Source organism: Microcaecilia unicolor, chromosome 1, assembly GCF_901765095.1.
Source record: "Microcaecilia unicolor chromosome 1, aMicUni1.1, whole genome shotgun sequence".
NCBI lineage: Eukaryota > Metazoa > Chordata > Amphibia > Gymnophiona > Siphonopidae > Microcaecilia > Microcaecilia unicolor.
In genome coordinates, this window is record NC_044031.1 from 180,126,574 (window position 1) to 180,138,121 (window position 11,548).

Consider the following 11,548-nt stretch of genomic DNA (forward strand, 5'->3'; position numbering starts at 1 on the left):
TTGCGGGCTCAGTGTGGCTTACAATACATTGTAAATAATGGAAATACGATTTGTTACAATTCAGTTATGGATTACATTGTGAGAATTTAAGCGAAGGCAGAGTCAAGGTATCGTTAGGGAATAGGACAAGGAAAAGAACAATGGAACAATGGAAAGAGACAATGGGAAATTAATAGGGTAATAGAACCTTAGCAAATGAACATTCGGTATAACATTTTTTGTGAGTGAAGGTTTAAGTGTGATAAAATTACGGGGGAAGAGAGTTCAGAAAAGAATGTATTGGTGTATTTCTGGAACAGTGAGTGTGGACTTCATGTGTATTGATCCTTACAGTAAATTTTATCAAAGAGATGAGTCTTCAGTAATTTGCGGAATTTTTGACAATTTTGAATAATTTTGTCATCTGCAAATTTAATCATCTCACTCGTCGTCCCGTTTTCCAGATCATTTATTTTTTATTTTTCAAATTTGTTTATTGGTTGTAACAAACATGTTTGTTTTCCAGATCATTTATAAATAGGTTAAATAGTACTGGTCCCAGTACAGATCCCTGTGGCACTCCATTATTCACACTCCTCTATTGAGAGAAATGGGCATTTAACTGGGCATTTAACCCTACCCTCTGTTTTCTGTCCAATAACCAATTCGTAATCCAAAGAAGGACATTGCCTCCTATCCCATGACTTATTTTTTCAGGAGTCTTTCATGAGGAACTTTGTAAAAAGCTTTTTGAAAATCCAGATACACTACATCAACCGGCATGTTGATTTACACCTTCAAAGAAATGAAGCAAATTGGTGAGACAAGACTTCCCTTGGCTGAAACCATGCTCTGTCCCATTAAACCATTTTTGTCTATGTAATTTTATTTTTTTATAAGTTTACACTATTTTCCCTGGCACTGAAGTCAGGCTTACCAGTCCCTAATTTCCCAGATCACCCCTGGAAACCTTTTAAAAAATCATTATTACATTGGTCACCTTTCAGTCTTCAGGTACTATGGATGATTTTAACAGGTTGCAAATCACTAGCAACAGATCAGCAATTTCATGTTTGAGTTCTTTTCAGTACCCTAGGGTGTATGCCATCCGGTCCAAGTGATTTATCACTCTTTAACTTGTCAATTTGGCTCAGTATGTCTTCCAGGTTCACTGAGAATTTTCAGTTGCTCCACTTCGTCACCCTTGAAAACTATTTTCGGTACAGGTAGATCTCACAAGACTGCCACGAGAGGTCATGGCAGCCATTTTTAGAGCAGAGCCAGCATGGGCAAGAGCAACTGGAGATCACTCCTGCCCTGACTACACCCTAGACCAACAGTGATTGTAAGATAGACCTGAGGGGACATCTACAGGTGGGCAGGGGGGAAAAAAGAGGCAACTCCTTTTGGAGGGGAGGGGGAGGAAGGGAGACAACAAGGTCAAAACACAAAATGTTCAGCTACCAATGAAAACACACATCCAGTTTCAGCTGAAACCAAATCAATTGCCATAGCCTTTCAGCCAAAACCAGGCGGAAAAAGGATTTGGGGCCAGTTTCGGCACCCTAACCGAAACTGAAATTTGGTCACTCTCTATTAAGCGTTTACTTAAGGCCCATTACTACGTGACTGCTCCCTGAAGATTAGTAAGATGGTTATAGGGAGATTGCCTGCTTTTTAATTATTTTTAGTTGTGTTTGTAGCTTATTTTTAAACATATTTTTTTATTTTCTTTTATGGGTGTATGGTCTCTTCTGCTCTGTTCAAAACTTGAATGCTTCCCAGTATTTGGGAAATAGGACCAGTGCCAGGTAAACACCTATGGTCTGTGCCCCAAAGCTGGCAGGGAGATACTAGTGTTTAATCGTGAAGAAGTGGAAGCTGTGCAGAGTGCCAGATTAAAATCTGGCCACCTTGTTGGGCTGACAGAATAGACCGTGCAGGTAATATCTGCTGACATTTACTATGTTACTATGTTTTAATGTTAGGTGTATGCAAATCTTGCATAATAGCCCTTAATATAGAAAACAACCACAACATTGTAATCAGTTCCATCAGAGAAAAGAAAATCTTAAATAAGAACATGAGAAATGCATACTGAGTGAAACCAATGTTCACTGAGCTCAACATCCTATCTCAACAGCGGCCAATCCAAGTCACAACTAGTCAGCAAATCCCAAAAAGTATTTGTTCATTCACTAATCATTAGGACTTTAGTAGGATTTGTAAATGCACTAATGCTATTTATTTGGCTTTTAATGGAACAGGGTTAGAATATGCCTATAGCACATTCTAAAGTAGACTTACCTTCTATCACCAGAAAGGTCATCATCCTCCTCCATACTAGGTGTGGCTGTTACAAGTATCTGCCTGAAATATGGACTACAGTTGTTTATAGTTGTTGCTATAGCAACTGCAGCCTTAGTCACAGATACAGGCGTTCATTGTTATGAATAAATTAGGCAGCAAGGTACACCCTGGTGCAATGTTAGCAAACATTTACACCCTAGGGCCCTGTAAAAAAAGAACATGAGAAACAAAACCCATATTACCTTACCTCCTGAAGTCTAGCATTCTATAAATTGCTGCATTTAAGGGCCCTTTCTTGCAGGTATTGAATGTTTATTGTTCCAGGAAATGAGAGGGGGCATGGGTCTTATAGTCAGAGATCCAACTACAATGCTTCTTTATGCAATCATTCAGGGGACTGTCTCTTACATGTTTTGTGTGATGGGATGGGATGGCTGAAGAAAGGAGAATGAGGGTGGGTTTAGGGGAGACAGGAAGATCAAGTTCAGAAACCTTTCTTCCAATACAGATACTCATTTCATCACAAATCTTTTATAGGTCTATGTTAGTGAAACACAAGAGGCAGTTTTAAACTTGTCTGCTTAAAAAGATGCATAGTTTTTAATACAATATATGAAAATGAAATGTGAAATTAAAGCCGTGTTTACTGGGTTATCCTGTACAAACCGAGTGATTGGCCCAGGAAGCTGACATGAGAACTGCACTTCCTTCTGGTATAGTAACTAACAGAAGCACAGTAATGCTAGGAAACAGAGAGATGTGTAGATATTCCATTTTCAAAGCACATGGACATCTCAAAATTACAAAAAAAATTCATCTGTCAAAAACAACCAAACTGTGATTTTGGAATGGTAGCATTTGGATGTCCTACACTGCAGTTTGTCCAAATAGCAAGGGGCTTTGTTGTGGGTGTTTCTGAGTGGGACTAGGGAGGGCCCAAAATTAGGACGTCCAACAGTGAGAATCGAACAGGAAGAAATTTCCATATCTAAAAAGGAGGATGCTTTTTATTTAGACCTGTTTCAGTCATGTCCAGTGTACAAAAAGGTGCTCTGATTGAGTAGTGACTACTGAAGGAATTAATGCATAACCCCTCATGAATCCCCTAGTGGTGTTGTCCCTCTCCCTTAAAAGTGAAACCGGAAAGGAATACCAGGCTCTCTGATAGCATCAAGGTACTATGGGTATTCTGAACAAAGCAGAAAGCAAGTCTGAGGAGTAGCCTAGTGGTCAGTGACATGGATTGTAAACAAGGGGACCGATGTTCAATTCCCACTTCAGTTCTTTTGTTCCTTTGTGAGCCCTCCAGAAACAGACATATAGCTACTGTATCTAAATATTTATGATGCCTGCAAGCCTGAAGGCTATTGAGGTGGTTTACAGTCAGGTACAGTATTTCTTTGTTCCTAGAGGGATCAGCATTTAAAATAATAGGGGGATATGAACTTGGGTGCCCTAGTTTACAGTCCATTGCACTGACCACTAGGCTGCCCCTCTGCTTTGCAAGGGCATCTGTGTGGCCATTTTTGTAAAAATGCTGCCAGAAGACCTTGTCCCTGGTTTTTTGATGTTCATAATTTGGACGTTTCAGTTTGCAAAAATGGCTGTCCATTTTGGATGGATGGATGGATGTTTTTTTGGACCTTATAAGCAGGATGCCCCAAATTCTGACTTGGATGTCCTTTCAAAAATGCTCCTCTTAGTGTCCTTCCAATGACCAGGTAGAGTGCAAAATGCACAATAACATCAGTGTGCACTGACCTCCCTGAGATGTCAACTTCTTTCTCTTGTATAAAAACATGAAAAGAAGTAGCATCTGGAAAGCTTGTATACTAATACCCATAGAGGGGCATTTATCGCAAAATGTCCAAAATTGGAGAGTCATAATAGAAAAAACATAACTGTGTTTGAAAGTACTTGAAATAAACATTCAGAAATAAAATGTTCCGATGCTATTCAATAAATGTCTCCAGTATTCAAAAATATGTTCCTGCGAGTGTCAACGTTCCCACAATTGCTATCTATCTATCTATATCTCACTGCGTGTGCAGAAATGTTTCTTAGTGCAGAGAAGATGTCTACTAGAAGGGAACCCAATTATACCCAGCAGGAGACAGAGGCCCTGAGATACAGGAGGCACATCCTTAAGCATAACCACCACCTGCCCCCACATTTCTTCTTGAGAGCATGGAGAACAATCAGGAGCAGACTACAGAGGTGAGTGTGAAGGCTCGCCCCCCGGGATCACCATACCATTCATGTGAAAACACCACACATTGGCAGAGTGTTGTCCAAATACATTTAATTGCTTTTTCATAAGAAAGGGGGGGGGGGGGGAACCCCCAGGGCTGAAATCACAATCTACAGAATATATCATCTCATGTTATTATGGGGCCCCCCTCCACTACCCATGCAAAACTAAAATGAGGGGCCCCACATATCTGCACTCCTTCCCTCCCTCCACTCTTCCTGGCCCACATCTACATATTGATGAGACTGTTGGCAGCAGTTCACTAAAGTCCAGTGAGTCACCCAAATGCACACCTGCTTTACTACAATGACCATCCCCCACTTCCCAGCAACTGTGCACATGCTCCACACAAAGTCCACCATGCCACCCTCTGTCCCCAGGCCCACTTCAGCTCACACCCCACCTGTGTTGTGTAATGCATACACACCCTACTACTACTATTTATCATTTTTATAGCGCTACAAGGCATACGCAGCGCTGTACACCATAAACACCCTCTCAGCCTCCTGAAATCTGCCTGATGCCATGTGTCCCAGGCCATGTGAGGAGTATTGCACAGAATGTCCTAACCAAGAATTAAGAATGTGAAGGCCCATCACCTGAACCCTGTCTGCACCTACTTGTGTTTTGCGGGTACTTAGCTCCTTCTACAATACCTATGCTACCACCTGATATGTGTTGTGAGGGACTGCTGGGGTCGATGGGGCTGCATGGTCCATGACAGAAGTATTGGCCAACACCTGGCATGCTGGAACATGGGTCACATCACAGGTGTTCTTGCTCAAAGATCCTTTGTATATGGGTGCCCTGCTGGGCCCATGTACAGGATCACATGTACAGATATAGGCCACAATGAGCATACTTGAAGCATCTCCCTGTCTGTTCCTTACAGCTTGCATCAAGAGACCAGCTCCATAAACCCCTCTGACCCTGCTGACCCACACCCTTTTGACACAAGGCATAGAGCTGCTCATAGTAAAGATATGTTGTCTAGCAAATTCTAAATACAAATAATAAGTAAATAGGAAATACAGGAAGCAAATTGATTTGTTCACAGAAACAGGGAGGAAAAGACTTCATCAAGACACCGATCACCAGTATCGGCGCTCGAACTTAATTACGGTGATCAGTACAATGTGATCAGTCAAAAAGTTATCATCGGTCTAGAAAAGCCTCCAAAAAAAGTTTGGTAAATCCAGTAAACATCAAAACTTTTAATTATTCTTTATAACATCTACAAAACAAAAAAAAATTATCCTATATAATAAAAAGCACCTCCAACATTCTGAAGCTGACTCTGTGGCAGTGTAGGGTTCGTAAGTCTGTAGTTCAGCGTTTCATTGGCTCTCACTGTCCCCGCCCTCACGTCGAGGAAACGGAATGCTGCATAGTTGCCAAGCAAACGCGACGTCACAGGAACAAAGAACCAATCAGACAGAACGGAACTTGGAGGAGGGAAGTGGAGTGGATTGAATCTCTAACAAACAATCATATACAGGGAGGTATGAACATCAGTGGAGGCAAGTGCACAGAACGGAAGGGAAGACAAATATTTAATCACTTTGTCACTCAAACACACACACACACACACACACACACACACACACACACACACAATCACTCTGTGTATCTCTCTCTTACACTGTCTGTAAAACACACTGTCACTCTCAGTCTCTCACATGGGCAACTGTATGTTGCATTCTCACGAGTAAGGAGCTCTTCTGATGTGATTGTTAAACTGATTGAAGGGCCTGAACAAGGAAAACTTTTACCACACTGTAACACAGTTTACACAAAAAATATGGTATATAAAAAAATCTTACACATGCAAACAACAACTATATTCAGAATACAACTGTGGAAACATTAATGGCAGGAACTCATTACATTGCTAGCGCCCGTTTCATTGCGTTAAGAAACAGGCCTTTTTTACTAGTTAGAACAATAAAAAAATGACACTTAGCTTAGGGCGCACAGCTAAATAATATTACAATATGTTCATATATCTGTTCCACCAGTTCACTCTTCATAAGGAAAAGGGAAATGGGACTTGATATACCGCCTTTCTGAGGTTTTTGCAACTACATTCAAAGCGGTTTACATATATTCAGGTATTTATTTTTTGTACCAGGGGCAATGGAGGGTTAAGTGACTTGCCCAGAGTCACAAGGAGCTGCAGTGGGAAATGAATTCAGTTCCCCAGGATCAAAGTCCACTGCACTAACCACTAGGCTACTCATCCACTCGCTAACAAAATAAGAAACCAAATCAGCAGGCGTTTCAAACAATTCTTTTTATAGCGCCAAAACTGTCTCTTCAAATAGGCAAAGATCCCAACGGGGACCCGTTTCGCAGAGGCTTCTTCCGGAGACTTTGCCAACACTTTATGCTGTGCAATTCACTGAATCTGTTGAGTCATCTGAGGAAAAGGATTTGGGATCTTCCTCTGATTCCCATGAGTGGTCCTCCTCAGTGTCAGACGGGATCTCAGGGATGTCCGAGACCGAACCTGCCTCAATGCCGAGGAGCCATGTCCTTGAGTGTGGCATCGAGAAACTGGCTCCTGCCTCGACCCCAGCGAAGCTTCCTCTACCAGCATCGAGGGGATACCGGTTTGGGTGGCAGTTGATACCGGGGCCGCAAGCGGTGATGGCGTCAGAGGCTGCACTGCAGGCTGAGGGCCAGGTGGGGCCATAGTGGAAGGTATGGCAGGTACAAGCACCCCTGATAATGATGCACATCACTGCATAAGGCCTTCCAGCAGCTCAGGGAGCAAGGCCCAGATGCGCTCATCAAAGGCCAACACCGGGAAAGGCTGGGGTGCAGGCTGGGGCGCAGGTTGCAGAACAGCTGGGGCTAATACAGGAACAGGATCTCGGCTGCTTGGAGACATCGCATAAGCATCTCCTGTATGGAGGGAGAGTAATCCTCCCGGCGCCTACTCTTCTTGGGTGCCAAATCCTTCGACGCCCTGGAGCTCCCGGCACCATGTATCGAGGGTGACCGATGACGATGTTTCTTGGCCATTGCCCGAAGCACATCATCCAGGTTCATCGGTGCTGACGAGGACGATGTCGAATCCTCACGTCGCCTCAGGGTTGGGTCCGACGATGGACAGTCCCAGGGGGCACGCATAGCAGGAGGTTTTGAGATAGGTGGAGACCCACTCAACGCCTCACTGCTCCGTCTATAGGTCTTGAAGCAGCCATACTTACCAAGGCTCCTGATGGTGCAATGCTCGATATCGATGCTGACGCCTTTGACCTCGATGCAGACGTTGAGGAACCGGACTTGTCTCCAAAAATCTTCTCTTGTTGGGAATCCTGGGTCCTCTTCTTCATGCAAAGACAGAGAACACAGTTAGCAGGGCTATGGTCGGGCCCAAGACACTGCAGACACCAAGAATGAGTGCCCTTCCCAGAGAAAGTCCGATTGCACAGGGTACAGAGCTTGAAGGCACTGGGAGTCTTTGTGGACATAGACGGAAAAACCTCGTCGGCTAAATTAAAGGACTCGACGGTGCCTAAAAAGGGGCAAAGGCATGAAAAAAGGAAGAACCCGACTGGAGTCAGGGCCTAAAAACGGTCCGTGACGTTGAAAAAGAAAGGAAACTCAAACCTGGGTAGAACTTGCTAACAAAATAAAGGACGGGTTTTAAAAGGTACAAAAATAAAAATCACAATGAAAAAAGAAAAAAGCTGAAAGGCACCAAAAGCTCTCTGAACCGGTCAAATGAGAGGACTGAAAAGACTCAGCTTCTCCTCAGGCGGAAAAAAGAGAACCGAGACTGCGTTCACGCAACGGGCAGGAAAGCACTTGCACATGTGCGGTGGAGCACGGCTCATGCTTCGCAAAGCTCTAATTTTTTACTCTGGCATAAATGCCGGACCGGGCAACGCAGATCAGCATCTACCCACTTGTGAGAATATTGGAGCCCGTTTGTCCTCGAATAATACTGACATACATCACACATGGAACTCTACTCTATTTTAAATTGTAAATTCATTTTATATCTATTATTAGATTTTACTGTAAACCACCAACATGGTAGGTATCAAATGGCAGTACACCAAATGGTAAAAAGTTGGAAGGTAAAATTATGTATCATGCCTGATACTTTTCTTTCCATTAATCATAGCAGATCATATAAGTACATAAGTAATGCCATACTGGGAAAAGACCAAGGGTCCATCGAGCCCAGCATCCTGTCCACGACAGCGGCCAATCCAGGCCAAGGGCACCTGGCAAGCTTCCCAAACGTACAAACATTCTATACATGTTATTCCTGGAATTTTGGATTTTTCCAAGTCCGTTTAGTAGCGGTTTATGGACTTGTCCTTTAGGAAACCGTCCAACCCCTTTTTAAACTCTGCTAAGCTAACCACCTTCACCACTTTCTCCGGCAACGAATTCCAGAGTTTAATTACACGTTGGGTGAAGAAAAATTTTCTCCGATTTGTTTTAAATTTACTACACTGTAGTTTCATCGCATGCCCCCTAGTCCTAGTATTTTTGGAAAGCGTGAACAGACGCTTCACATCCACCTGTTCCACTCCACTCATTATTTTATATACCTCTATCATGTCTCCCCTCAGCCATCTCTTCTCCAAGCTGTATAGCCCTAGCCTCCTTAGTCTTTCTTCATAGGGAAGTCGTCCCATCCCCGCTATCATTTTAGTCGCCCTTCGCTGCACCTTTTCCAATTCTACTATATCTTTCTTGAGATGCGGCAACCAGAATTGAACACAATACTCAAGGTGCGGTCGCACCATGGAGCGATACAACGGCATTATAACATTCTCACACCTGTTTTCCATACCTTTCCTAATAATACCCAACATTCTATTCGCTTTCTTAGCCACAGCAGCACACTGAGCAGAAGGTTTCAGTGTGTTATCGACGACGACACCCAGATCCCTTTCTTGGTCCGTAACTCCTAACGTGGAACCTTGCATGACGTAGCTATAATTCGGGTTCTTTTTTCCCACATGCATCACCTTGCACTTGCTCACATTAAACATCATCTGCCATTTAGCCGCCCAGTCTCCCAGTCTCGTAAGGTCCTCTTGTAATTTTTCACAATCCTGTCGCGATTTAACGACTTTGAATAACTTTGTGTCATCAGCAAATTTAATTACCTCGCTAGTTACTCCCATCTCTAAATCATTTATAAATATATTAAAAAGCAGCGGTCCTAGCACGGACCCCTGAGGAACCCCACTAACTACCCTTCTCCACTGTGAATACTGCCCATTTAACCCCACTCTCTGTTTCCTATCCTTCAACCAGTTTTTAATCCACAATAGGACATTTCCTCCTATCCCATGACCCTCCAATTTCCTCTGTAGCCTTTCATGAGGTACCTTGTCAAACGCCTTTTGAAAATCCAGATACACAATATCAACCGACTCCCCTTTGTCCACATGTTTGTTCACTCCTTCAAAGAATTGAAGTAAATTGGTCAGGCAAGATTTCCCCACACAAAAGCCATGCTGACTTGGTCTCAGTAATCCATGTCCTCGGATGTGCTCTGTAATTTTGTTTTTAATAATAGCCTCTACCATTTTCCCCAGCACCGACGTCAGACTCACCGGGGTTTATAATTTCCCGGATCTCCCCTGGAGCCTTTTTAAAAATGGGCGTTACATTGGCCACCCTCCAATCTTCCGGTACCATTGCTCGATTTTAAGGATAAGTTGCATATCACTAGCAGTAGCTCCGCAAGCTCGTTTTTCAGTTCCATCAATACTCTAGGATGAATACCATCCGGTCCAGGAGATTTGCTACTCTTCAGTTTGCCGAACTGCCCCATTACATCCTCCAGGTTTACCATGAAGTCAGTAAGTTTCTCCGACTCGTCCGCTTGAAATACCATTTCCGACACCGGTATCCCACCCAAATCTTCCTCGGTGAAGACCGAAGCAAAGAATTCATTCAGTCTCTCCGCTAAGTCTTTGTCTTCCTTGATCGCCCCTTTTACCCCTCGGTCATCCAGCGGCCCAACCGATTCTTTTGCCGGCTTCCTGCTTTTAATATACCGAAAAATTTTTTTTACTATGTTTTTTTGCCTCTAATGCTATCTTTTTTTCATACTCCCTCTTGGCCTTCTTAATCTGCGCCTTGCATTTGCTTTGACACTCCTTATGCTGTTTCTTGTTATTTTCAGACGGTTCCTTCTTCCATTTTCTGAAGGCGTTTCTTTTAGCCCTAATAGCTTCCTTCACCCTTTTAGCCCTAATAGCTTCCTTCACCTGGTGGGTTGTGTCCATCTACCAGCAGGTGGAGATAGAGAGCAATCTTCTGCCTCTCTATATGTGGTCATGTGCTACCAGGAAATCCTCAGTATAATCGATATCAAAGCTCCATCCGCAGGAATCACCAAACATAGAGAATTACACCCACAAAGGGACACTCCGCCACCCAACCACCACCGAAGCGGGGGGGGGGGGGGCGGCCACTCCCGCCGACGCGGGGGGAACTGGCATATCCTGCTACCGCAACCGTGGGAGGAGCTGGCTTAACCCATCACCGCCAAAGCGAGAGGGAAACAAAGCTACCCTACTGCCACACGAAGCGGGAGGGAGCACTGGCATAATTTAGTTATGAATCCAACCACCGTCGAAACGGGGGGAAAGAAGCAGCAGCTCACTGTAACACAAAGTCGTCCCAACTCCAGGGAAATCCAAGTGGAAGAACTTGAACTCGAAGTCCTCCTGAACAGGAACTGAAGTCTAAACTTGAATCTGAAATATAACTGAACTAGAACAAACAGTACAGATATCTGGGAGGGACTATGGATTGATCTGCTATGATTAATGGAAAGAAAATTATCAGGTATGATACATAATTTTACCTTGCATATCATCAAGCAGATCAATCCATAGACTGGTGGGATGTACCCAAGCAGTACTCACCCAGGGCAGGACATGGAAATTCCAGAACGCAACACTGAAGCCCCAAACTGGGCCTCGGCCCGTGCTGCCACGTCCAAGCGATAATGCCGTGAAA

At 43.7% G+C, this 11,548-nt stretch overlaps 1 protein-coding gene across 1 annotated transcript in view; it reads right to left on the reverse strand.

Annotated features, from left to right (window-relative positions):
- PP2D1 (protein phosphatase 2C like domain containing 1) overlaps positions 1-2,321 on the reverse strand; it is a 50,874-nt gene extending 48,553 nt beyond the window's left edge. The window contains exon 1 of the mRNA XM_030206150.1: positions 2,287-2,321. Within this exon, the coding sequence (XP_030062010.1) occupies positions 2,287-2,321 (35 nt within the window). The remainder of the gene's footprint in view (positions 1-2,286) is intronic.
- Positions 2,322-11,548: the final 9,227 nt, after the last annotated feature.